Genomic DNA, 26,053 nt, shown 5'->3' on the forward strand with positions numbered 1-26,053 from the left:
CTACTGGAACACATTTCGCTGAAAATGACACAAAAATGGAAATCACATACTAAAAATGAAACTACAATATCACCCGTGGTTATTGCTCACCAGGATATAGACCTCACCACGTCCATAGAGCAGCACGACCTCTGTTTATAAAGTGTGAGGGTAAGCATAACTCGAGCTGACTCTGTTTCACTTGGGATTGGCGATAAATTATTACCTGTTGTTTTGTCGTTCCTCCTGTCGTGCTGTTGGTTTTGCAGACTCAGCCAGCACTCATTAAAATTACATTACCGAAATGAGAGCGCGGCGGCTTCAAATCTGGGCAGTGTTGCACAACTGGGGAGTGTTTGCAGGGTTGCATGCAAGTTATTGGCATTGCCGTACCACTTTTGTTGGAAGGATGCGGGCTGAGTCAGAGGAAATGTGTGAGTGTGTATTCGTGCCAGTGTGCGTATACTTGTTCATCCTGCTCATTGTTTATTCCTACCAACACAAAGCCACACGAAATCTGTGGAACAAGGAGTTTTGCCAACTCTTGTCATCAGCTTGATTCTCTCTCTTTCTTTGTTCTCTGTCAATCATCTCTCTTTGTGTATCGCCTTTTTCTTTTTTCTAGCTCGAAAACTATTAGTGATTAACGTTTCGAGAGGTTAATACCCGTTTCTTTAATGTTGTTTCTTGTTGTTCTTCTCTCAACAGGAGCCGCTCCGTCTTTCTGAAGACATTTGTGGCATGAAACGAGATCGCACGCATCTTTCATCCATCACCTCCTTCATCTCCCTCCACCACTCTCCTGTAAGGACCTCTCACCTCAGCTCCACCGCATTGATGAGGTAACGTCAAGCTGTACGAAGCGCAGCACCCACCTGCTCAAAAATCACCCTCCCCCCCTTCCTCCCTCCTCCTTCCGTCAACCCTTCCATCGCAGCCATGGGACAGAAGATCTCTGGCGGCATCAAGTCGGTGGATGGCCGCGGGGAAAGCGGGGGCTCCCCGTCCTACCGGCCCTTGGCTCACCGCCGGCAGCACCCGGTCCTGAGGGATCCTGATTTCTCCAAACCTCCCAGGCTGGATCTCCTGCTGGACATGCCATGTGCTGGACCGGAGATGCAGCACCGTCACGCGTGGAACCCTGACGACCGCTCGCTCAACATCTTCATCAAAGAGGAAGATAAACTGACATTTCACCGCCACCCGGTCGCTCAGAGCACGGACTGCATCCGGGGGCGGGTCGGGTACACACGGGGTCTCCACGTGTGGAAGATACACTGGCCCTCCCGGCAGCGTGGCACCCACGCCGTCGTTGGTGTGGCGACCTCAGAGGCTCCTTTACATTCTGTCGGGTACACGGCGTTGGTGGGGTCGGACTGTGAATCCTGGGGCTGGGATCTGGGACGCAACAGGCTTTACCATGACAGTAAGAACAGGGCCCACAGCTCCCTGCCCACTTACCCTTGTTTCCTGGAGCCGGAGGAGTCGTTCACTCTACCGGACTCTCTGCTAGTGATTCTGGACATGGATGAAGGGACGCTGAGCTTCATGGTGGACGGACAGTATCTAGGAGTCGCGTTTAGAGGACTGAAAGGCAAGAAACTGTATCCTGTGGTCAGCGCCGTGTGGGGACATTGTGAGATATCCATGAAGTACATCAACGGCTTAGATCGTAAGTTTCACATACGACACTCACTTCACAAGTCTTTAAGATCGGGGCGAAGAAAACCCCAGATTTTCTTCTTTTAACAAAAAGACAAACGTATTTGCTGAATGATCTTCCAACAAGTCTGAGCCACAGTTAGATGACTGTCAGTAGAGGAAACTAGCGGGGGTAGTCTAATCAAATTGCGACATGTCAACACTCGTCCTAGGTAGGTTGTTGCAAGACTTTCAATTTGTTACGAAACTCTGTAAACTCAGAGGTTGTAGACATTTGCCTCACTTTCTCTTGCAGCAAACGGGGTGAATGTTCATTTGGCAACAGTGGTAATGCACAAGTTCTCCAATATTCAAGGACAGCAGCAGTTTCTCTGGAAGAGAAGTTAAACTTCTCACCATCTGTCGTCGTCTTATAGTGTGTTGTCAGTTTTCTGTTGATACCTTCCCTATGCGGTTGATTTATTTCAGTCTGAACCGCAAAGATGTGTCATTGCAAACTTTGCTGCAAGTATTGCATCTGTATCTGCATCTGCAGCTACATGATAAAGATCTTAAATTAAAAAGTTGAAAGTCTGCAGCTCTTCTCTCCCACAGAAAACACTGCACAATTCTCAACCTGTAAATGAGCCTATGTCTCCTTAAGTATTGATGATGGATGTCTGCACACATGCCGTTGACCCTTATGAAATGATAAAGATGGTTGTTACCCTGTGGCTGCCCTCTTAAGTGCAATTTAATACTTTTCAGTTCGACAGGAACTGACCTCCTGGATGTGAAGTTAATTTTCTTTTGGAGCTCATCTCAGACTAATTTCTCCAGATATTACTGAAGATGTACCTGAGGAAGCACTTACACATAATTTCCTCATGTGTAGTCTTACAAATGGTACCTGCAGGTATCGGCACCATATCACTTATTACATGTTACTGCTGTTGTTTTCAGGTTCGAAGGGTTTGTTTTGTAGCGCATAGTTGTGTCTGTGTGTTTCAGTGGTACGAGAGGTTCAGGCAGAGTTCAGAAAGAGCAGTTTGGATGCGATTCTGCGTGCTTTGGGTTTAGGTATTTGGATGTGTTTTGTTTTCAGGAGACTCTTCACTCTGTTTGACTCCCACTGTCTGTCCACATGTGTGTGTTATGAGAGAAGAGGCAGGCTCTTTCCTCCCATCGCAGTCTAAACAGAGCGACTCTTTGAACAGCTTGTTAGGAGAGCTCTTAGACACACATCGTGGACACCGACACACATGGACACACACCTTCCAGGAAGGGAAAGTGTGTTATGAAAACATGCGTATGATCTGACTCTGGCCGCCTCCCTTCCTCCCCCCCTGTGTTTGCACAGCCCCTTGGGTCTTATTTGAAATCACAACAGGGTGTGTTTTTGTCTGTTAGCCCGCAGAAAGCTGAAAGGGAACCCATCTCGCTCTGTGTGTGTTGCATCTGATTTTTCTTTGTTCAGTCACATCACATTCCTCAAATGTTTCAGAGCGATTCTCTCTTCTCAAGGGTCACAACGACATCACGAGCCTGTTTTCTTCCCTTAAAAAGATGTCACGAGCCTCATTCTTCTTTTAGATGAGATGTTTTGGTGTTGAAATTGCAGCTGGCGAGCTCGAATATGAATCAGAAAACTTGGCTGAATTTAAAGACATGACTCTGAACCTCTGGTTGAAGTCCTTCCTGACTGTGTGATGTCTGGTAATCTCCAACACTCAGGCACAGTTCAAAGTACATACTTTAGCAGCTGAAAGCACCTCACCTCAGCCATTTCCCATTTATGGAGCCATCTGCTGGATTTCACGGCGAGTCCGTGTGATGGGCCACCTCGGAGAATATGGAGAGTATGGAGTCTGTTCAAAGCCCTCGCTTCTACAAGCGTACAGACTTCATGCTGTGAAATGAGGTTTGACTGTTGAAAATGTGCACAGCTTAATGCAGGGTGCAGAGTGAAGGTTGAAAGGCTCATCCTGATAGGTGTATCTTAAGGAATAGGGAAAGAGGGAGTAGGTGGAGAAGTGGAGGCGAGCAGGAGAAAACAGAAACGGCAGGAAATGTAAAAATACAGAACAAAACAATGAAGGAGTAAAGGTCTGGTCAGACGGAAAAAGCATAATGAAATGAATCAGCACGTCTTCACAGAATATCAGTTTATTGTTGGGTGGTGACATCAACTAGGCCTGCGTACAGGGGGAGGTAATATGTTGCATCAAAACGACTCAAAACAGAGCAAGCAGGACTGGCAGGAAAATGGCGCCAGCTTGCAGAGCTCTGAGAGGGCCCACAGGGGTCTCTGGGCTCGTAGTGCAGCACTGACCGGCTCGCTGACAGGTCGAGAGAGGTCACATTCACCTGGTTCATCTGAGCAGCCTGTCCCGAGGTTCCAGTCCAGGCTGTTGACATGATATGTTAGTGAATAACAAACAAAGACAGCAGGAGGCCAGCAACTCTCATATCCTGCGAGGTAAAATGACACTTTTTAACAAAGTAGTCTCCAGTTCCCCGTCAGTAAATCCCAAATACATAGCGGTCTGTTTGTGCAGAGAGCAATCGAGGTTACTCATCTGTCTTATTAATCCAAAAGCTCAGAAAATTCGACTTTGTTCTGAGAAAAATTGCCCTTTTTTCTAGCGTAAAAGGCTTTTAGTGTGAACGTGGATGGAGACACAGCTGATAAGCGATGACAGCTTCCTCTGTTATGAATTCTCTGAGTCTCAGTTCCCCCTAAAAGGTCAGCGCCGTTCAGTTGTCTTGTTTTTGCTCAGTAGTGCCAATTCACCAGACGAGAAACTTTAGAAATAAATTTCAGCCCCGTGAGAGAATTATCTGATTGCCATTCAACACACAGCTGTGACCAGGCCTTAAAACTGTTCCTTTTAGAAGTCAGTCTCCAAAAAGGTTATAAATTATTCATTCAAAAACTCATAAACAGCATAAATTTAAGCATTTATGTGTGTGTTTGTGTGTGTGTGTGTGCGCGGACAGACGAGACAAAGGCTCACTTGACAGACGGGCCTCAGGTAGGGAAACTCCGCTTGGACCACCGAATGTGAAACAAAGCTTTTGGTTTCTCATTCCATTCACACATTTAACCACAGCATTGGCTCAGAGGTCTTTCTGGGTAATGGTGCTCCAGCCGTTGCTCTGAATCCGAAACAAAGACTGTGATGAGAGTAATATCTCCAGATTTCATCCAGAGGTGGAGTAAACAGCCCCGAGGCGCTCTCCTTGTTGCAGAGGGTGCAAACGAGGTATGATCACCGTCCGCGTAGCGGCTTCGCTCAATATCAGTTTCGAATTGAATCATTTTGTCTGCCCTGCGGATGACTCGGATAGCGAGAATGAAGTCATAATTGCTGTCTGCGTATGAGTGTAGGAGTGTGTTTGAATGGCAAACGAGCAGCATGCGGTCAGCTGAACAACAGACATCGTATTATACAGCCGTCTTTTGTTGGTTCCTCTCTGATAATAGTGCGTCATTTGCGAGACGTGTATGTGAGTGTAAACCTCAATAAGTGAAACGTGTAAATCCATCCTGTGTGTTTATGATTGTGTGTGTCAGGTCATGAAATATCCTCTTGGTAGTTCGGTAATGACTTAATCTAACAGGCCTTCCCATGAGAAGCAACTATTGGATTGTTTGTGAGTTATTGTTGTGAGGGGAAACAACACGGCTGCAGGGTATTAAAATGAGATTTATAGACGCGGCGTCTCCTCGCCACAAACTGTTTGCTTTTCTCATCACTCCGGCTGCACCGCCAGCGCTTGATCATCGCTCTGCTCCACCCTCGCATCATTGCTCCCATTCCTGCAGTAACAGGGAGACGTACAACCACCAGCACTCAGGTTCGTTTGGGAATATCGCACAAAGCAATCAGGGTCGGATAAGTATAAGCGCTAATGCAAAGAAATGCTGAGGAAGCTTGAACTGCATTATCCTGTAAATGTGGTGTAAATTATTCATCCTCCCAGAGGTCCCTCTTCAAAGAATTTCTCTTCCAACGAAAAGTCAACAAATCCCCGCATAGCGTATATTTCACTTAATTGTTGCTACATCACATAAACACGTGTAGCTCATTTATTTTCCTACCTTGAAGCGCACGCTCATCTGCTTCGGCCCTGATGTGTGTGAGTGCACGTCTCTCTCGCTCTCTCGCACAGCTCCGTATTCTCCCTCGTCCTGTCTTGATAATTGCACCAATTAGCGGTGCTTTGATTCGCTACAATGGGAGCTGTCTTAGTGTCGGCCCTGATGTGTGCCACTTCCCGTCTTTGCCCCTTTTCTTCCTCTCCTCTTTTTGTACTCGAGCACACATCACACCGAACTCCACCGCACAATCTGGCAGCTTAATGTTGCCTTTCCTTATCAGCTAATATACAAACCACCCAGAATATAATTTCAGACCCTTTTTTCCGAGCCATTAGAGGCCACCGTCGGATGGCTGAAAACCCTTGTAAATCCAATTTGGGAGTAGACGGATTACATAGTCTCTTTTGACATTAAAGGTTCTTCATGCAACAGCTGTGATATGATTCACCGGCACAAACCGGTTTTAGACTCAGACAGTTTGGCTGACCTGGTGACAGGACCGATCATTACTGTGTCAGAGATTGTGAGCGAAGCAAGGAGAGGAGAAAACAGCGTGGAACAGGGAAGTTGGGTTGGACGGACGAGAGAGAGAGAGTAAGTAAAACCAGGATAATATCTAAAAGTAGCGAAGGACTTTAGTGAAGCTTCATCAGGAGGAAGATGGAGGCAGTGAGAGGGAGCGTGTAAACAAGGACGAAAAAGAGAAGCAGTCGTGTGGGATGATGTGAATGAGGCAGCGTGACACTGACGCTCAGCTGATCGGCTTCCTGAGCTGACTTAAGAGAGGAAATCATATTTTCAGAGAAGTTTCAAAACTGCATTGCAAAACACCCACATCCCCCGAAGTGACGCTTTGTTTTAACTGCGCTGTGTCAGAAATGACAAACGCACACAAAGGCACTGGACTTTGTGCCAAACGTGGCGTCTGCAGCAACGCAGACACAAACACTAACACTGGGTTTTTTTCGTCGGCTGGGATTAATTCATACTTCATAGTTTAAGTCACAATCGCAGGTTTATTCAGGCGTCACATTCCAGCAGATCTGTGGACAAGAGGTGACCCACTTTTTTTTTTTTTTCTGTGAGCCTGACACTCTGACCTTCCCCTCCTCTTCCCTACTGTTTAGTCTGCAACACATGAAACTCCAGGTCAGACCTAACCTGCTGCTGCTGCTGCTGCTGCTGCTGCTGCTGCTGCTGCTGCTGCTGCATGCACCAAACCCACAGATCAATTCATCAGCCTGTTTACATGACGCTCGCAGCTCATAGCGGGACTATGCTTTAACCATTATGTCACACAATAACAGTATCAGGCTCTGCTGTCTGAAATGTTAAACTTTTAGAGATAATTGATTGTTAAGTCTCAGTCCCAGGTTGTCAGAGACTGAGGTTTGGGTTGGTGGCCGGCCAGACATACCAACTCAAAGCATCAGTATATGACGACCAGGGTACGAGACTGATTAATCAGCTGTCTCTCTCTGACAGCACCTTAAATGACATTTGTATAATCACAATAACAAAAACTCATTTTTTTAAACACTTAATTACTTAAGTGGTTGCAAAGAAAAAATTACATAATGTAACATTGTTCCGATGAATCGCTTCATTCAAATTAACGATATGGTAGGGCGCTTTTAATGAGTGCTGCTCGGTAGAAATTAAAGAGCCGCAACGCGTTTGCGATTTATGATCCGGTGAAATGTTTCAGACGTCTCCACGCTAACCCCGTCCTCGCACTTCCAACATCCAAAATGCAAACAACAAAAAGCAGGCAAAGGAAAGTCCAAGGAAAAAAAAATTAAGGCAGATCAGAAGCTACGGAGAACAAATAATCTGAAATAAGTCCATTTTGGGTTTTGTTGATGTCACTGACGCAGTTTTTTCAGCTTCCCAGTGTAGTACACGTTGTCATCTTTTCAATCCAGTCATGTCTGTAAGGATCATCGTAGCTCGTCTTCTACATGGAAATCTGGGGTTGAAATATTGCTTCACCCAAATTACATGGAAACATTTTCTCAGTTGCCCTTAGGGATATCAAAGTCATGCAGAGAGATTCGGTTTTATCCGCTGAGGTTTATAGATATTATAATAGATATTCCTCCCTCAGACTTCTGCCGCCACAGCCACAATGGAGGCGAATAACAGTTGACTTTGTGCCAACATGTGCTTCCAGGTGCAGCTCCTCTCTGCTGAAGAGCGTCCAAAATACTCTCTACAGGGACTTCTGTGTAACTGTGGGGGATTTTTTTTTTCTCTGGGAAAATGCTTTGTTGTAATTTTGTGAAATTCCAGTCACCGTCAGTGTTTTCAGCTCAAATCGAAACTGTCTAAATGTTTAGACGCCACTTACAGTGAGTGAGAAAATGTTTTGATTTGGCTGAACTGATCCTTTAATACCAGCTTATTTCCTGACGGGTAGGTTTACCTCGGCTCTGCTCGGTTCACTGTGTCCTATTACAGGTGTGTTGATCAGTGCTGTGAATTATAAATCCTCCTGCTGGACACAATGACTCAGCTTTCTAGAGGCAGCCCAGTCGATAGTGAACTAACCCCTCGGTGTTTCCTGCTGCCTGCTGCCTGCTGCCTGCTGCCTGCTGCCTGCTGCCTGCTGCCTGCTGCCTGCTGCCTGCCGCCTGCGTGATATGTGGGTCAGTGGGTTACTGCTTTAGCTAAACGTAGCTGCTCGCTGCAGGCGTGGTTGGTTGCACTCTGCTTCTTTTTATGCCTCCCTGATTTGTCTCCCTTTTTTTTTTTTACAGTCACATGTGCATGCTTGTCTCTGTTACTTGTTAGTTTTTCCCCTGAAGTGTTGGCTCCTGCAAATGTAGACAAGCCATCAACCGCTTCTCGCTGGTTCCCACGCATTGTACAGACACACAAAGAAAAGTATGTGTCACGCGTTAAATGCAGCTCAAGTTCAGGTTGGATTGATAATTTTAAATTGCAATTTTTCCCTTAAATTGAGAGAGCAGTTTCTGTTTACATCTGCACTATAAACTACTCAAAACACATTACAGATGCTAATTATAGTGGCTAATTTACACAGCCTACGCAGCTAGGCTCTGAGTGGAGGCTACATCAACCGATATTCTCCCCAAATATCCGAACGTCCTTGTTGGATAGATGCTTGTATTTGCATCTACGCTCTGCGACCTCGCTCGTTTTGACATAATAAGAGCAAAAATGTCTATGATTTGCTGTTACGAAACTGCACTACAAGATTTTGTGACAAAAAAAGGCTCAGATGTACGTTTGAAAGTGCTGCGTGTTTCCTTCTTCATCCTCCGCTTCGAGATCTAAACACCCTCAGCTCCAGCGGGGAACAGTGGTGTCATGTCAGTGCACTCACGATCAAATATTTATCAGCAGAGATGAAGAGAAGAGAGGGAAGAAGAAGCAAACATAAAAAATACAACAAGACGGAGAAAAGAAAAGGAGTTTGGAAACTGGTGGCATGTGAGAGAAGAAAAGACAAATAGAAAAAACGTGTTTAAAAGAGAAAGCCAAAAGATTTTGTATGCTGTCTAGCGTCTAAGCTATCAGGAAAGATGGCTTCAAGAGTGAGTAAAGAGAATAAGAGGCCACGACGGGGAGAATGTGAGACGACAAGTAAACCAAAATATAAAGAAGATGAGACGGAGGCGGCGGTTTGATGTGAAAAAGATCGCAGATCAAAGCAAGGCGGCCAGAATGAAGAGTGACAGACGGGATGATAAAAGACAAAGGAGAGACATTAGTGTGAGAGTCATGTCGGTTTCTGTGGAGATCACATGAGCTGATTAGTGATGGAGGAATGAAGAGCTGCTCGGAGAAGCGTCAGGTTGCTAATGACGGGCGGAGGTCGAGGTGAAATGCCAGAATGTGAATTAATGTTCGCTACGGGGTTATTTTGATGCTGCTTCGCTCAGAAGCTTCAGAGAAAAATTGGATTTTATTCAGAGCTTGAGAAAAAAAAAAGACAGCTGATGACCTTGCCAGGGCAGCCGGCTCTCGTGCTTTTTTCGATGTTGCTGTTAAGTGGTGCCTTTGCTACAGTCGATCGTGCACTTCAGCTGACCATCTGAAGCCCTGCGTTGGTACTGCAGCTACAACAGTGACATGGATGAGTTCCCAAACTTTAGAGTCCTTTTTCTCGACAGCTATTAAAAGCCCAGCGTTTAGGGAGATTCAGGGGCAGAAATGGAAGATTCAAAATACCCAGGATAGGTTTCGGTTATCTGGCTTCACTAACCATAACGATCACAGTCAATACAGGAGATACTGAAATAACAACAGGAGTGAACCTCTTACGATCCGCGCACTGACCTCCACGGGAACTTCTGTGAATTATAATACCATTTTCCAGAGAAATGATTAGCCAGAAGGCCGTGCTTTGCTTTTATATGTGCAGGTCTGTTATCTCCAACATAGCCTGCAGCATAAGTTACCATGACGATATACCCCGGTAAGAGGTGAGCCGCTGTTGTAGCTCTGAAAACCCCCCGAAGTCACATTAACCGCAAATCCTGCTTCATAGTACAGTAAGGACTCCAGAAATCTGCTGTTTATCCTCAGTAGTGTGGTGGCTGGACGCTCCACTTATTCTGTGTTTCTCCTGCTTCTATTGTTTTATCTGTTCGGACAGTACTCATTGATTTCCGCAGGTAAATGGGCTTTTATTGATCCGTTCTGGCTTTTACGAGCACCTCGAGGCCAGAGCTACGTGCACCTGCTCTCGCTAATGAGCACCAGCCACAGGTGTTTGACATTAATCTTTATTCTGCATGCAGTAATTGATGACATTTTGGAAAAACAGGTTCAAAATGCCACTTTTCATACCAGGACGAACTAATCTAGATTAACTGCTGATTTAATTGTGCACTCTGAAGAGGAAACCAGTGGCATTGTTATCATAGTGATTCGCAGATGAGATGTAGCTGAGCACAAACACCTTCAACCAAGCAGCGATATTAAAAGCTGGAGGCTGTGAGATGTTGCAGAGCAATGAATTTCGATATTCGAAACAATATAGTCTCAGTATAATTCATTTGATCCGGTAAGAACTGGCCACTTCTTAAATTTATACTCCAAACAAAGAGGCGGCGCATCACCGGAGTAACCGCCAGCTGCTCCTAACTGTAGTTAGTTAGCTCAGTTATCATTCTTCACTCTGTTGATAATTTCAGCTTTTTGACTTTTTCAAACTAAAATCCTTACGTATTGCACCTTCAGCTTCTTTCAAATCTCAGCACCAAACAAGTCCATGTTAATATCTCCATTTTCTGTCAGAGTTTGGGTCAGTCACCTTGGTTTGAAAATGAGCCATCGACTTTTAAACATGGCTTCTCTTCATTTTGTGAGCGCACTTTAAAGGCATTTCTGTTAATGTTGGTAATGTTTCAGCGAAGCCCTCTCTCTGAGGCAGTGTGCACTGTGAGATACGCTGATCAAACGTTTAACTTTAACATGACTGTAGTATATATACATTAGATGCACTTCGTGTGGGTTTTTTTATTTTGACGAGCATGTGTGTTTGTTTCTCCATGCAAACCCTCCAAGGAGTCCATGTGCAACACCAAATCTACTGTTTGCTTTCTGCCAGTCTGCTGCCAGCTAACAACCAGTTAGCAGCAGGCACGCTAGCTTAGTCACCAACTGTCAAGTGAATATTTTTACCCCAAATCCTGGATTGTCGAGGAGAAAATGAAAACTTCGGAAACGCACCCACAGCGGAGAAGTCCTTCTACATTGCAGCATTTTTAGTCGACATTAAAACATTATAATGCACTTGAATGAAACCTGAGCCACAGAGAGATGGGAGATGAAACGGACGGGACTGATCAAGAAGAAGAGGGAATAAAACGAGGATGGATGGGGGGCAGGGACGAGGGTGTGAAAATGGACTTACTGTGGGAGAAGGCACAAAAAGAAGCATTAAATCCTGAAAGCTAGAGCCTCCTTGGGAGTCATCACGTATCCGTGGGAGCCGACAGGTTAACATTTCCCTACTGTACCGCCACTGTGTGTGTTAACAGCCCTGCGATTAGTGCTATTAGTTTTGTGTAAAGCAGAAATGGCCCTGTGCGCTGAGAGACGCCGAGAGAAAATGAGAGTTACTGCAGAATGAAAAACCAGAGTGATTTCACACCTGATTATCTCCACATTTATCCCAGTTCTCCGTCAGGACTGATCCATTTCCCCTCATCTGTTCCACCCAGTGTGTATATGTGTATGTGAGAGAGGGAGGGAATCTATCCAGACATCAGTATTAGTGGAAAGATATTTCATTAGGGTTTTACCGCCGTGTCATTTTTAGGAGCAGGTCAGCCTGTGGGAGACTCATTTGAATGCAATTAGCTTTCCCAAAAATACACTCTGAACGGCAGTGAAACCTTTTGACGCATCAGTTTTTGCTTCGCAGTCGGTCATGCACCACAACAGCAGCCGCCGGAGATTCAAAGAAATTTATGCGAGCGAGGAAAAGCCTCGGAGCCGAAATCAGTTTCCAGAGCTCAGCAGTTGCTTTTTATAAACCCATAAATCCCACGTTTAACGCCGCCACAGACTAGACTATAACAGCGCGCCGCGCTTTTCCACAGACACAAGTGCCTTATGTAAAGACAGGAGAGGAGAGATTGATACCTTTTAATGTTTTAAATGCTTTGAAGAACACATGACGGTGTGTTTTTCACTAAAAGGAGAATGAAAGTGATTTTGATACCAATGTGTCATTGTTTTCATTTATTAAATCCTCCGCCAACACACACACACACACACAGGTCCGGTATAATTAACGGGCCGATCCAATCACTCTCCGTCTCCCGTAATGAATAAGAGCAAGATAATCCTCGCCCGGCCTTCGTCTTCTTCGCTCTTTGTTTGGGAAGCTGTAGGATTGGCCTCTAATCAACACTTCAATTTGGCCTCCTGACATCACCAATTTACTGACGGGCTGGGCGCCTTTGTGTGCGCCCTGGTGGCTCCAGTTCTATTTAAAGGTCTCTCGGTCCTCTCTCTTTGGCCCGGCGAGCGAATCCCTCCCAATTTATTCACCTGTCGCTTCGTTCGCTTTCTCCTTTATTGTCGCTCTGCCGGATTAGATGTGTGTTTTCGTTTTAAGTGGGTGAACAGCGCGTTGCTGCACTACAAGCAGAGTTCACCCGGAGCTACCTGAGAGCGCAGCGTCGGTTACTGTCTCTCCGTTTGAGTGCAAGCGTTGTTTTCTCTCGCAGCACATTAAAGGGGAAGTTCCATCAGTTCCATCTGTGAACTCGCTCTGAAGTGCATCCATCTGTCGCAGCATTTCCATGACAACACTGCTGTAACGTTTCCTGTTTGCACATCTTGTGAGGATGATGTCATGACTTCAGTCAGGTGCGGGGTGTGCCTAGGCGTTCAGGAATCCTGTCTTTTGCAACAGAGAGCAGAGACGTGATGTAATGGATCTTGTTTATGTCCTTAAAATCCTTTCTTTTAACCTTTTATTTAATCATGGAAAGTCGAGAGAGCGTGCTCGCTCTTTTCCAGCTATTTCCCAACTCTCACTCAGCTTTCTACTGTTTGCCACTGGGCAGCTCTACTGGAGCCGCTCAGTGCAGTGTGTCTGTTCTTATAAGTCTTCTCACTTGTTGTTCATACAGCACATTTATACGCGCCGTAATCCGGTGACTTTAAATCCACATATACATGCAGCATAATCAGTATTTTCCCCAAATTATCTCCTTATTTTGTAAATGATTCATACTTACCAAAAGTTTTGGAATCGGTCCAGTAGATCGCCCCAGCTGGCAGCAGCGACACGGCTACAGCTTCATCCTTCGGGGGAACTCCGACTGCTCTGAAATCTTGTGAAAGGTGAGACGGTTGTTGCCTCATCTAGACTGTCAAAGTCATTTAACCATTCAGCCACGACTTTGGCAATAAATTATTGGTGACAGTCCCTCGAGGTAAACTTCAAACTCTTTCTCCAAGTCTGACTCACGTTTATATCATCGTCTTCTTGCGACAACTCACCTCTCGTGAGATTTCAGAGCAAGACCTCTCCGTGAGCGAGACTTGTGTTTCTGGTTACTGACAGGATCTTTACCTCCGTAGGAATCTATACATAATGTTGTCAGACACTAATAACAACCTCAGCCTGTCAGTGGTAAATACAAGCACTTTTAGCGGACGCAAGTTTGACAGTCGGAGTTGCCCCGACGGATTACGTTGCAGCCGTCGCAGCTTTTGGTAAATATGAATCATTTACACACCCAAACATGTAGATGCAATGCCCATATTTAGGAATACCAGAATTCCCCTTTTACATGAATCAATAAATATTCTGAAGCGAGATAACACTTTCCACTGACGTTGCTTTTTTCCTGCTCTGAAAGCTCAGTGAACATGCACAGGATTGCTCTTTATTAATGTCTGCAGTTAGCGTCTGTTTTTCTAGCAACTGTTTTGTACGTTGTAACCTTGGAAACCAGCAACCCAAAGTGGCTGTGCAGGGCCGACTTTCTGCCTCTGTTACATTCAGGAGCACAAAACTGCCTGTTCTGGCCTTTTCTGCTCTCAAATACCAAATGAGGCGTGTTTCTTCATTTGGTTTCTTCCCAGAACAAGAAGTTATGAACCACAGTTTTTCTATTTTTTGCTTTGGTTTGTTTATTCAGTTCTTTCACAATGTGTGAAACATTGAGTCACTGTGTTTTTAGGTCATTTTGACTCCATCCTCAACCCACAGTTGTGATGTCAGACGCGACCTGAGAGTCTAAATTTAGATCCGAAACCTAGTCTGAGCTCTGTTTTTATTTTTCAGTTCTGATCGTGTTACATGAATAAAATGATCCCACGCAGTGAAACAATTCAATGAATAGTGATGGAAACATACTTCTCTAAGACTGTCTGATCTGTGGTTGGAAATCAAACCTGTGATACGAATGTGTCTGGATGTTAAAGTGAGTGTCAGACAGCAGAGGGCACATTGTTTCTTCTTGACTGACGCTGGTCATCTCTTAGGCCTCACACACCTGAAACACTTCCTGTTTTGGCATCACACATGCTGAAAACTTCATGCTGTGTGTGTTCCTGTGTCTCGCTGCGAGTGCTGGGACTGTAGGATCATTTAGGATTTGTGAAATGAATGCCATGACTGCCCAAATGATTGATTACAAAACTTATTTAGAAGTTGAAAGGCTGTTTAAACCACAGCCTGGTTTACAGATATCAGATCAGTAGAAAATCTGCACACAGTTAAATCTGCTTCCACAGATTAGAGACGGAGATAATCATCATTTCAGTCTGAGTGGTTTGATGAGAGTAGTTTGATGACGCCGTCCCGTCTGCCCTGCGTGACCATCGCTGTGGATGTGTGTGTTCCACATTTTGAAGCGACACGCATCTCAAAGATCGACTTTGTATTTGCAAGGTGACTTTCAGTCGTCGTGTGAAACTGTCACGATCACGAAAAATCTATGGAGCATCTTTCGCAGAAAAAAGTGACTCTGATTTCTGTTCCTACATGACAGTAAATCAGAAAATCGTGCAGGTACATTAGGGAAAGAGGTTTTTGACGGATGTTAATGTAGCGTGTGTCGACAGCTGGACAGCTTCTGAGCAACGACAAAACAGATAAACATAGAAGCAACAACAGCAAATGCAATACAGATATTTAAAATGCTTCCATCCCATGTTTCCGTATATTTTACTGCAGAAGTCAGCACTGGATTTGTCCAGTTTATAATATAAATATCTGCTGCTTGTGTGTTTTCATGACTGTACAGCTGCGACTCTTCATATTGACACGAATGAAAAAAGGTATTTAATACCGGAGGTTAGGTTAGGTGAGCCGGGCTGTCGGTAATGACAGTATTGTGAATCATTTCTTTGAATATATCGTTTTATTGTACGCCATCAGTCCCTTAAGTGCCACACTCAGTGTTTGTCTCTGCCTGCGTGTCCAGTACTCTCTTTTTTTTTCAGTTTTTATCTTGCATGTTAGTCATCTCTCTCTCTCTCTCTCTCTCTCTACAGTGCGTCTTCTCTTTTTAACTGTCGTTCTGCCTCTAGTTATCCATCACTTATTCTCCGTCTCTTTATCTTGTTCACGTTGCCCCTTCGTCCCCTCGCCCTCTGCTGGGCTCTGTGCCCGGACGGCTACTGTAGCTCGCTCTGTCGGTCCATACTCACACTGCTGCCCTGTCCTCTGACATACACTCAGTGCTGAAGCACAAGAAATGTGGAGACTGGTGGGCGAGATTTGTAATCCTGGTTTAATCATCATTACAGCGTATTCAGACGTGGTTACTGTTTCCTTACATGGCTGTTGCAGAAACTTTGTAATTGATATGATGATACTCAGACTCATTCTGTAGTACTTTTTATGGCGACGAACCTTTCAGGCAGACTTGATTGTGTGACAAAGCCTCGTCAATGGTGTGTGTGTGTGTGATGGATGACTGTTATGTAGTAAGGACATCCATTGTGAAGCGTGCCAGATTACAAAGAGTGGAAGTCACCTTGCAGTGAATCATTATTATTAGACAGAGTTTGAAGCTGCATTGCAGGTCGTTTCACCTCAACGGCCCGGTGTTGAATGGTGTGTGAGTTTTTATGAGCCTTAAATAGAGCCGCACACTATATCGTTTCAGCACTGACATCGCAATCTACGCACGCGCAACAGTCACATTGCCGGACGTGCAATGTCAAGTAAGAGCAAATTAAGTCCGGCTGCAGCTTCTTTGCTGCTCGATACAAAAGGGCAACTTATTCTAATCTAATTAAATCTGCAATGACATCAAATTAATGAAAAGACACACTGGTGTCAGAGCTTTTCTCTCCCATTGCTGGCTCACCTCCTCTGTCAAAAAGAGGCTCGAAGAACAGGTCTTGCACTTGATTGACACTGATGAAAAACCTTAAAAACCTTTTAATTTGTTTCATTTGCATCTTAAATCATCAAACCAGACCAGCCAACAAAAATCAATAACCATGTTATATCACCAAGATGAAGAATCATGTGTAGTGAAGACAGATTTGGACTTGTTTGGGTATTTTTTTATTTTATTTCTGGGCACACACTTTCCTCTGCTGCCAGTCTTTGCACTGAGCTATGCTAATCATGCCCTGCAGCTACCTCTGCTCTGCATAGTGAAGAAATCCAAATCAATCTCATCATCCAACACAAACTATTTTCTTGCTTTCCCCCCGCAGCTACTCTGCGATCAGTGACGGATTTAGCTGCAGCTCCTTCACAGAGAACAGTTCAACCTTTGTGTCCAGTTTGATCTAGTTTCAGTTGATGCTGGTGGAGGGTCACAGACGTGGTTTACTAGGTCACTGGGTCATGTTGTAAAGTAAAACTGTGTCTCTCAACAACGGTGGTGAGTGTCTTGTGATAGCGCTAAGTGCTCTATAACAGGCCCAGAATGACGTTTTATCATATGAACACTTGCTTGAGGCGTTTGTCAGTTAGTTCACTTTATTGTCCTTTCAGAAATTCAGTTTGTCGGTAGCAAATACAGCAGTTTGAGAGTAGTAACAGAAAAAAAGACGTTAACGTTACAGGTGATATAATGAATACTTATTCTCTGACAACTCGCTCCACAGATGGACTGAACCAAGTGCTCAGTTAGTGTTAAATATACGTTTTGCTTGGAAGATTTAGAGCTGGAGTCAGTTTGAAAAGGTGTTTTTTCATAAATACATAATTTTCTTGATGGCAGCAGCTACAAAAACTGATGTTATATCATAAACTGATGTGGGTGAAGAGTCCAGTCCTTCAACACGAGATGATATCTCTTCTGTTCTGATTCTACAGTGAAATTAGATTTTTATTCCAGTCATTACAGGCTGAACAGCAGCAACTAAACTCACCTTGAGCTGCTCATTAACCCGCTAAGTGTTGATACTGTACAGACGAGCAGAAACATGCGAATGAATGCACGTTGCTAGGTTACCTCAAGTGAGAAAAGTGACACCAGAATGGGTAAAGCTTTATTGGATTGTGTTCAGACCACTGGCTCCTTCATCTTGTGCTTTCAGAGGGAACGACACGCTGACGTGCATCCTGTCGCCGCTCTGAGCAGAGCAACGTCTCGTGCGCTCAGAGGCACTCAGTGCTGAAAGTTAAAGTCTTTCAGGTTTTTTCGCTTAAAACTACTGAACATCAGACGGGCTGTCAGTCGTCTCATAGCAGCAGCAGCCGCAGTGGAGATGACAAGCGCTTCCTCAAGACAGCTGTTGCACTGCCAGATAGATAAAAAAGGTGCCTGGATCCAAGAGCCAAGGTTGTTTGTAGCTCCCTGTCATGAGTTTTTTTGGAGAGCAGACTGTTACTGAAGGGAAAATCCATCATGATGTAAGATGTGTTTTCCTTCTATTGAATTCAATTTTAACTCAACTTTTACTTCCTTGTGATTCACGAGTTGATGTCCAAAGAAGTGGACTCCTGACCAACAGTGATCTTTGTTATATAAGACAGACCTTTGACTGATAAACATACAAGCCGTGCTATAAATGTTGTGTAACAGACATAAAAGTTGGTGCCCAGTGTGTGTCATAAGCTCGCTCAGATGATTCGTGGCAGATATAAAGCTGCTACAGTATTACCTGGCCATGTTCTGAGGTTTCATGTTGTCCAATGAAGCACAATAAAGATTATAATATGATATAAAACTCCAGTTAGTTTTTAGTGTCAATACAGAGGCCTTGATGGAGAAAATTACTACTCTGTTGTGATTGATAGATGTACATTGAAAGGTCCAGTGTGGAGGATTTATGGGGCTCTATGGGCAGAAATGGAATATGATATTCATAACTATTTTATTTGTGTATAGTTGTGTGAAACGATGAACTATGAGCCCTTTATATCTACGGAGGGAACTGGTCGTCTTGCATGGAGCGTTACAAGACCAACCCTGCTCTGCCTCTGATTAGCTTATGTTGTGTGACCAAGCCTCAACGGCCTGGTACTCCGTGTTAAATCCATTCAACAAGTTTTTCGACGGGAAAAGGCGTTAAAAAAAAGCTCAACTGATAGGCGCTGATAAGACACCACAAATTAACAAGCTATTCATAACGTTGAAAATAATTTTTTAGGACCTTTAACATAACATATTTAAAGGGGCAGAATGGTGCAGCTACATAACAACCGCTTAAAAATTATTTTTCTTAATTAAATTCTTGCATGAAGCTCATGCATGTGCCATTCAGAGACGAGCATGTGGGCTTTGATCCCCAACCAAACAACCTCGCAAATACATTCACTGATAGCTGACACAGTCCAACCAAGACGAACTGACTGCTGAAGGCATCTGCTGTGGTGTTTGGTTGCAGTGAAACCCTGTAAACATACTGCATCTCTCAGCAGCAGCGGAGGAACCAAATAAGTGTCACAGCGTCTTTCCAAGTCCAATTAAAGGAAGCTGTTGGGGAAATTAATCATTGTCTGCACTTTTTTGTTCGCTCCGATCCTGTTCTGTACCTCGCAAATCAATACTGTGCAGGAAATCTTTTTATTGCTCCAAAAAAAAGAGACACCAGCAACCCCACGAGCTCAGGCGCACAGACGTTTTGGTAGCTTTGATAATTACTTCACAGCTATGAGCTGAATTCAGTGTGAGGGATAGAGATATTTTTTAATCTGATTCTCTTTTTTTTGCATTTCGGGCTTTTCTGGCTCAGCCCGATGTCCCGGGCCGTGAATGACCTCGTTGGTTACAACACGACTGACCTTGCATGGCATCATGACTGCGAGCCAGAGATGAGGATTAACTGTCTGCGTCAGCCGAGGAGAGGCAGCAATTCCCTGAAGCCAATTGACAATTTGTTCGGATGTAATGAAATGGGTGGTAGACCACACGTCCCTCAGTTCTGCCATAAAAACATGCACGCAGTGACAGTGATTGCCTCATTTTTGTAAATTGAAATGGCGAGGAAATATAAAAAGACGATAATGACAACGTCAGTGTTCAGCAGCCCTTCTCCTTTGTCACAGTTTAGTCTCTAACTTTTCACAGATGACAGCTTCTTTCTACATTTGCCTTTCACAGGCGAGTAAATTAGATTTTAATTACTCTTGTATAACAGAATGTTGGGTATACTTATGTCTCATAAGCATTCGCAGTGTTTTGGAAATGTACCGTACATAATAACAGCGAGAGCTCAGGTCTGGCATCACACAACGTCTCACAAATCCGGATGATTTTAGAAGCACAGACAATAATAAGTACTCCTGATATGAAAGGCTTTATAATAATGAACCTGTACGGGCACTGAACATGTGACCATGAAGTGCAGTTGTATAATTTATCCTTAGATGGTGCTTAATAGAGGTTTTAAACAGTTAAAAAGTTGGCAGCACATAAAGAGCCAGGCTAGCTGTTTCCCCCTGTTTTCAGTCTTTATGCTAAGCTAATCTACCCATCTGCTGGCTGTAGCGTCGCACAACCTGGCTTCCAAAAACTATTTGGACGTGTAAAACGTAAATAAAAACAGAATGCAGGAAATCCTTGTCAAGCTTTGATTAAAATAAATACAGAACAAAGACAACACATTCAGAGTTCAAACTGATAAACTTCATTGCTTTTTGTATATACACTCACATTGGGGTTGTATTTACAGTTCAAAATGGTTAAAGGAACTATTCCTTTCACATTTCCCATTTCCAGCGTAAAGGCAGTCATTTCTGTTAAAACATCCACAAAAATATCAGAAGTCTGACCTCTGGGGATCCACAGTTCTGAGGTTTATCGCTGGTGGGTCATCATTCTGCAGTCGTCAAGAATTCAGTGTCACAGGGTGAAAGAATAAATGTGTCACGAGTGGACGATGAACAGTGTTTGTGAGCGTTTAGGCAAGCCCTCTAATTGGACTACAGGCTAACCTTTGACCACCATTAGGCCGAAATGGTGCAATCATTCCACTTTTCCCTTTAGTGTTCCCCTCCCGCTCTCCTCCACCCTCAGAGCCCACCCGTCCTCCTCTCTGCTCAGCCTCTTCAGCTCTAAAAACTCTCTCTGCTCTTTATCTTCCCATCTATTCATCTTCCTCTCCACACACTCCTCTTTCTTGTCTTGCTCTTTCCTCGGGCTGTCTCGCAGCTCTTCTTCTTCTGTCTCTAACCTCTGCTCCTGCTCCATGTTTATCTTTGTCTCTGCCTCCGTCTGAGCTCTCAGCTCCTGCTCTCTGTGGCTCCACTCCTTCTCCAGCCTCTGGTTCATGTGAAGGGAGAAGTAACATCCTCTGTTCTCCTGCAACATGTTCTCCACTTTGCTCAGCAGCTCTCTCACCTGCTCCTGCTCACCTTCCTTTCTCCCACCCGCCTCACCTCCAGCTCCCTTCCCTCCCGCCGACCTGTCAATGTTCTTGCGCCAATTCCCTTCCCGTTCCCTCCCATCTCCCTTCGCCTCCTGCTTTCTTTTATCTTGCCTGCCAACGACGGCCGCCTTGTTATCGAACACATGGTATCGATAGCAACACATCTCCATCAGCCAATGCAAGGCGGGGCCTCCTGATTGGATGTGCTCCTCCACGCTGCGCCCACTTCGCCTTATCCGGTCTCCACATGTGAACACCACCATGGTGTGTCTCCAGACCGCAGGGGTTAAGATCTTCATCCTCCTCTCCACCGCTCTCCCCTCAGCCTCAGTGAAGTCCAGCGGGACCACTAACAGAACAGCGTGAGGTCCTGCGAGTCCAAAAAGAGACACCGCTCTCAGCAGTTCTCTTTTCTCCTCGTCAGGGACAAACTCCTCAGATAAACCCCAACCCTGTGCATCCACCACGCTTATGTGCCATCCAGCAGTGATGGCGCTGGCAATGGTGCTGGCCCCGCCTCCCCTGGTTTCAAAAACCGGCCACCGGCCCAGCAGGGTGTTACCACTCGAGCTCTTGCCAGTTCGCTTCGGGCCGACCAGCAAAATATTAAGATCCTGTGAGGCTGGAGAGAGAAGCAGAGAGAGGGAGCTTTTAATCTGCAGCTCGAAACACTGACATTTAGTGTTGTCTGGTTACTTTGTTTCACTTTGTGCAATTTTTAGGCTTTTTATTTCTGTTTTTGCACAGGAAGTGCTTCGCTGGAAGCTTCATAAACATTACTTTAGTGAGGAAATATAGCTCACATTGCCCGACAGGAGGACAGACTAGTGGAGCACGACAACTGTTCTTAACATATTCCTGCTGCTGTCTTAAACTGCTGAACTGGTCTCAGATCCGGAGCCGCTCACCGGGCACTAAACAGTCGTCACTGTCCCTGATAGTTAGCACGTGTCAAAGTAATCCCACTTCTGCTTTAAGGTGCAAACAATTGTGTACATCTCTTTCAACTGTCAACAAACTTAAAGAAAGGCAACATACCAACATGTCCTGGTGGGTTGTAGCTTCCCATCGTGACAGTCTGTCCTGTGGATGAGTCCTAAAGGCTGCAGGTTTTAAAATCCCTCCTCAATAACGGTGGCAATGCATCAAGGATCCCTGAAACCCTGGTTCAGCGGATTAACAAACCACACAGTGAAGTCTTGTTTGAGTAATGTCTTCTCCACTCTCTTAAGCGCCTGAGACGCACCTTCCTCTTATCAACACCTTGACTGAAGCGCCGCCCAATCTCTGACCATGACTCTGCATACTTGTGGAAAATAAAACAATCGCAGATTTTATGAGTCCTATCAAACTGTCTCTATTTTTGTCACTTTTATTGTTATACTGTTGAGCGGCTTTCGATGAGCATTGGGGAGAGGGTCTGAAGTCTCAGTTTAGGGAGGCTGTAGACGGATGTATTAAAGGTTTCCAGTGATTCTGACGCAGCAATAGTTATGATGGTAATCGGGGCAGTAAATGTAGGAGCAGTAAACCAAATGTAGTGACGCTGCAAAACAACAACAGTAACTTACAAGTAGACAACTGGCCGTTGATTTTATGTGCAATCGGTTTATTTATCACACAAAATGCCAAATCCTACATAATGGTGCTTTAACAATGAGAGATGAAGGCATCAAACATGTATTTTAGGTTAATAAGAGATAAACACTTTATGAGAAAAGTTAAATTGTATTTAAGTTACAGCAAACAAACAGTTCACTTGGTTTTAGAAGTTAATTGTTTGATGTAAAACTCATGTACGGAATCAGAAGTGCAATTATTTTTGAAGTGCCGTTATCTCCAGATAACAAAGTTCATTTTCTCGGAGTAAAGGATTAATTTATCTCGTTATCTTGAGAAAACACACTTTGTTATCCTGAGAAAACAAAACTCATTGTAACTGATTCAAGCTGAAAATGTCAGACGATGACATTAACAAGGTTTGTTTTCTTGGGATCTTGAGAAAAATGACGTCTTTTCTCAGGAAAACATTTGTTTTTCTGTGAAAATCACATAAATAGCTTTTATAAGCAGAAAACAAAATTGAACTTGTTATCGGGAGAAAACGGGGGAAATAATGAGTTTGCTTCCATGATCAACACTAATGACTACATGACAGAGTAGTTCATGTGTCTGCTGTCATGCATCCATAGTCAGGTTGGACACAGTGCAGCAACATAAAGACTCATTTATCACATATACGTATGTTTACGTGTGTCGTAAAAATGCATGAAAGGCAAATTGGGCATGAATTCAGCATAAGATGTCATGAAAATGAAAACTTTATTCTTTTGGTATAAAAACAACACGACCATCGTGTGCAGAAGTTTCCTCGTGCTGAATTCCTGATTTTTCACAGTCGCCTCGTGCTGCTTGTTTACTCTCACCATCAGTCATTTTACATCCGTCACAACAGCACAGTTATTTTAAACCGGAGGGCCTTTCACGTTTTACACATCCCAAGACTCGTCCACATGATTTGATTGTTTACCGATTTAGTTCCTGTATCTCTCTCTCTCTCTCTCCCTCTCTCTCTCTCTTTCCTCATTATCAGCGCTCTCGTGTTTGGTCTGCCGACAGCTTTAATCTGAGCGGCTCACAGATTATAGTTAACTCTGACCCTGAAGGTGTGTGTTTGTGCGTATGCGGTGTCATCCTGTGTTTTTTAAGTGCAGCCAGTATAAGAGTAATTGTGTAATGCTTGAATGCCACTCACATAAAAGGCCACGCTCAGGAGTCTAGTACATTAATTTGTGTTGAATGGTGTAATTTACCTCTTTGTATCCGCCTGCCTCATCACCGCACTTCAGTTAGTGATTTCTCAGCATTACTCAGACTGACTTTTCCAGACGGCAAGTATAAACTTGTTGTGTTCAGTTTGCGAGTCATGGACGTGGAGGCGAGCGTCAGTGATGATGACACATCGTGTACAGTTGTGTTCAACCTCTAAAGGGAAGAGGTTTTTTTTTACCTCTTCCTGTAAATCAGCTGATTTCTAATTTAAATACAGGGAGGTGGAGTGTTACAGCTCTCCATTTCTTCCCTCCAGCATCTCTTCCTCTGATCTCAAACGCACACACACACACTCTGACCTGACAGGTAAAGCCAGCCAGGGATCAGCCAGGTTTGTATCCCAGTCTGTCTCAGCCAGGCTGGTGGTGAGATCCCACATGTGCACGTGTGAGAGTGCGTGTGCACACGTGTTAAAGCACGTGCGTGCGTGCGTGTGTGTGTGGTTTTCCCACCTTCATTCACACGTAATCCGCTGAAGCTGCAGCAGCAGGAGCGAAGTTTCCCCCCCAGTTTTCTCCTCTTTTTCACCTTCTAACTTCTCTCTCCTCCCTCCCGGCGTTTCTCTCTGCTCCGGTTTGATCTTCTCTCTCTGATCTTTTCTACCTCGTTCCACCTCAGCTTCACCTTCTCCGTCTTCACCTCTGTCTTTTTTATCTGACGCATACAAATGTACAGTAAGCGTTCTTAATGGTCCGTATAATTAGGTGACCTTGTCTGATGAGGCTGGCCGTCACATCTTGACACATTGGACCGATGTACAGAATGTATGTAGATATATTTATTTAAATCCACTTCTCTTTGAAGAGCAGATCGATCTTACCCTAACTAAGGATGGCATGTAGTGTTGAGTAGTGCTGAGTGTTAGCAGACACATCTGCGTTAATTATCCTTTTTACCACCTGCAGGCAACGTAACAAGCTGCAAATGCAGCATATACGGATATATTATCACATTATAAAGTTAAACATACGGTGAAGATGTTAGCAAACAGTCGTCCACTGACTCGTCCAGCAGATAACGAGCAGCGTGAGCAATCATTTGGAGTTCGTCATCAGCAATCTGTCGCTCTTAAAGATATAACATGAAACATTTAAGCATCAAAATGTCTAAAAAAGACTCGACCTTTGTTTGTTATTCTGTTTAGTGTACTTACATCATCCCCAATGTTTCCATCAGTGTTCAAACCCAGAGAAATCTTTACATTATTTAAGCTAACAGTGCTTTTTATTTGATCACCTCTCACTATAACTTTGCAAATAAAGTCTAAAGCATTAATTTGTCCATCAACATTCCTTTTTCAACAATGAAGACAATCACTCGTTGATCCCACGCTGCTTTTGTTTTGAAACTACATTCTGCGTGTTGAAGCTAATACATGCTGCAGTTGATTCACCATCCAGCTGCTGAAACTGAAGCTGATGAGAGCAGTGAGAGTGAACCAGAGCGGTAAAGTTGCCGGCCGTAAAAACTTTGGATTTGTTACTACAAGCGGCGTCTTTGCATAAACTCGCTCGGTCGACTTTTTTTATTGTTCGCAATATAAATATTGTTTAGTGCAGCTTCAAGCAATTACATTTGCTCGTCCTTTTCACCTCATCTGATGAAGTCTTGCCAGCTGACTGCACTTCTACACTCAGATCGTGAACAAGTTCTCCTTACTCTTGTTTTTTAATAGAAAATGCACGCAAACAAAATGCCACCGTGGATTTACATCAGCAGTTTCTCCGCCGATTACACAGGAATGAAGGATGGTTCGTCGTGTTTGACAAACTGCATGTAAGCGGGAATATTAATTGAAGGCGCGCTTCGTAAATTATCCCAACAGATTTCCTCTAATATTGACATTTTTATGAATAAGGTCCACCTCCCTCCCTCCAGATGTAACTGTCAATGATAACTGAGGGTCAGACTCTCTCTTTCTCTATCTATCACCCTCTCTCCTCTTTGTATCCATCCTCCTCTCTCATCTCGCGACCCCTTCCCACCTCTCTCTGCTTCATCTCTCTTGCTCTTTTCTCCTCTTCCTCCCCCGCTCTCTTTATTTTTCCTACCTCTCCTTCACATCTTTTCCTCCTCCTGTTTCTCTTATCACTTTGCCTCTCATCCCAGAGGAGCCTCCTCACAGTGGGTTTACAGTAAGGCAGGATGGTAAAGAGAGAACAGGGCTTTAAAAAGAAACACTGGCATGGCTTGTGTTACCACCAACTCCTCTCT

The 26,053-nt window shown here is 44.3% G+C and overlaps 2 protein-coding genes across 5 annotated transcripts in view; one reads left to right on the plus strand and one right to left on the minus strand.

Annotated features, from left to right (window-relative positions):
* LOC311267074 (SPRY domain-containing SOCS box protein 4-like) overlaps nt 1-26,053 on the plus strand; it is an 82,748-nt gene that overhangs the window by 44,032 nt on the left and 12,663 nt on the right. For all 4 annotated transcript variants that reach the window (XM_084369916.1, XM_084369914.1, XM_084369915.1 and 1 more), the window contains one exon: nt 688-1,651. In XM_084369916.1, the coding sequence (XP_084226042.1) occupies nt 919-1,651 (733 nt within the window). In that variant the 5' untranslated portion in view covers nt 688-918. The remainder of the gene's footprint in view (nt 1-687; nt 1,652-26,053) is intronic.
* On the minus strand, nt 20,605-22,076 carry LOC311266007 (GTPase IMAP family member 6; the record flags this gene model as incomplete). Its single annotated transcript, XM_084368195.1, has 2 exons — nt 20,605-21,629; nt 22,046-22,076. The coding sequence occupies 2 exons, from the start codon at nt 22,074-22,076 to the stop codon at nt 20,605-20,607; spliced, it is 1,056 nt and encodes a 351-aa protein (XP_084224321.1).

The sequence above is a fragment of the Pagrus pagrus genome (assembly GCF_965226575.1).
Source record: "Pagrus pagrus genome assembly, chromosome: 12".
Taxonomy (NCBI): Eukaryota; Metazoa; Chordata; class Actinopteri; order Spariformes; family Sparidae; genus Pagrus; species Pagrus pagrus.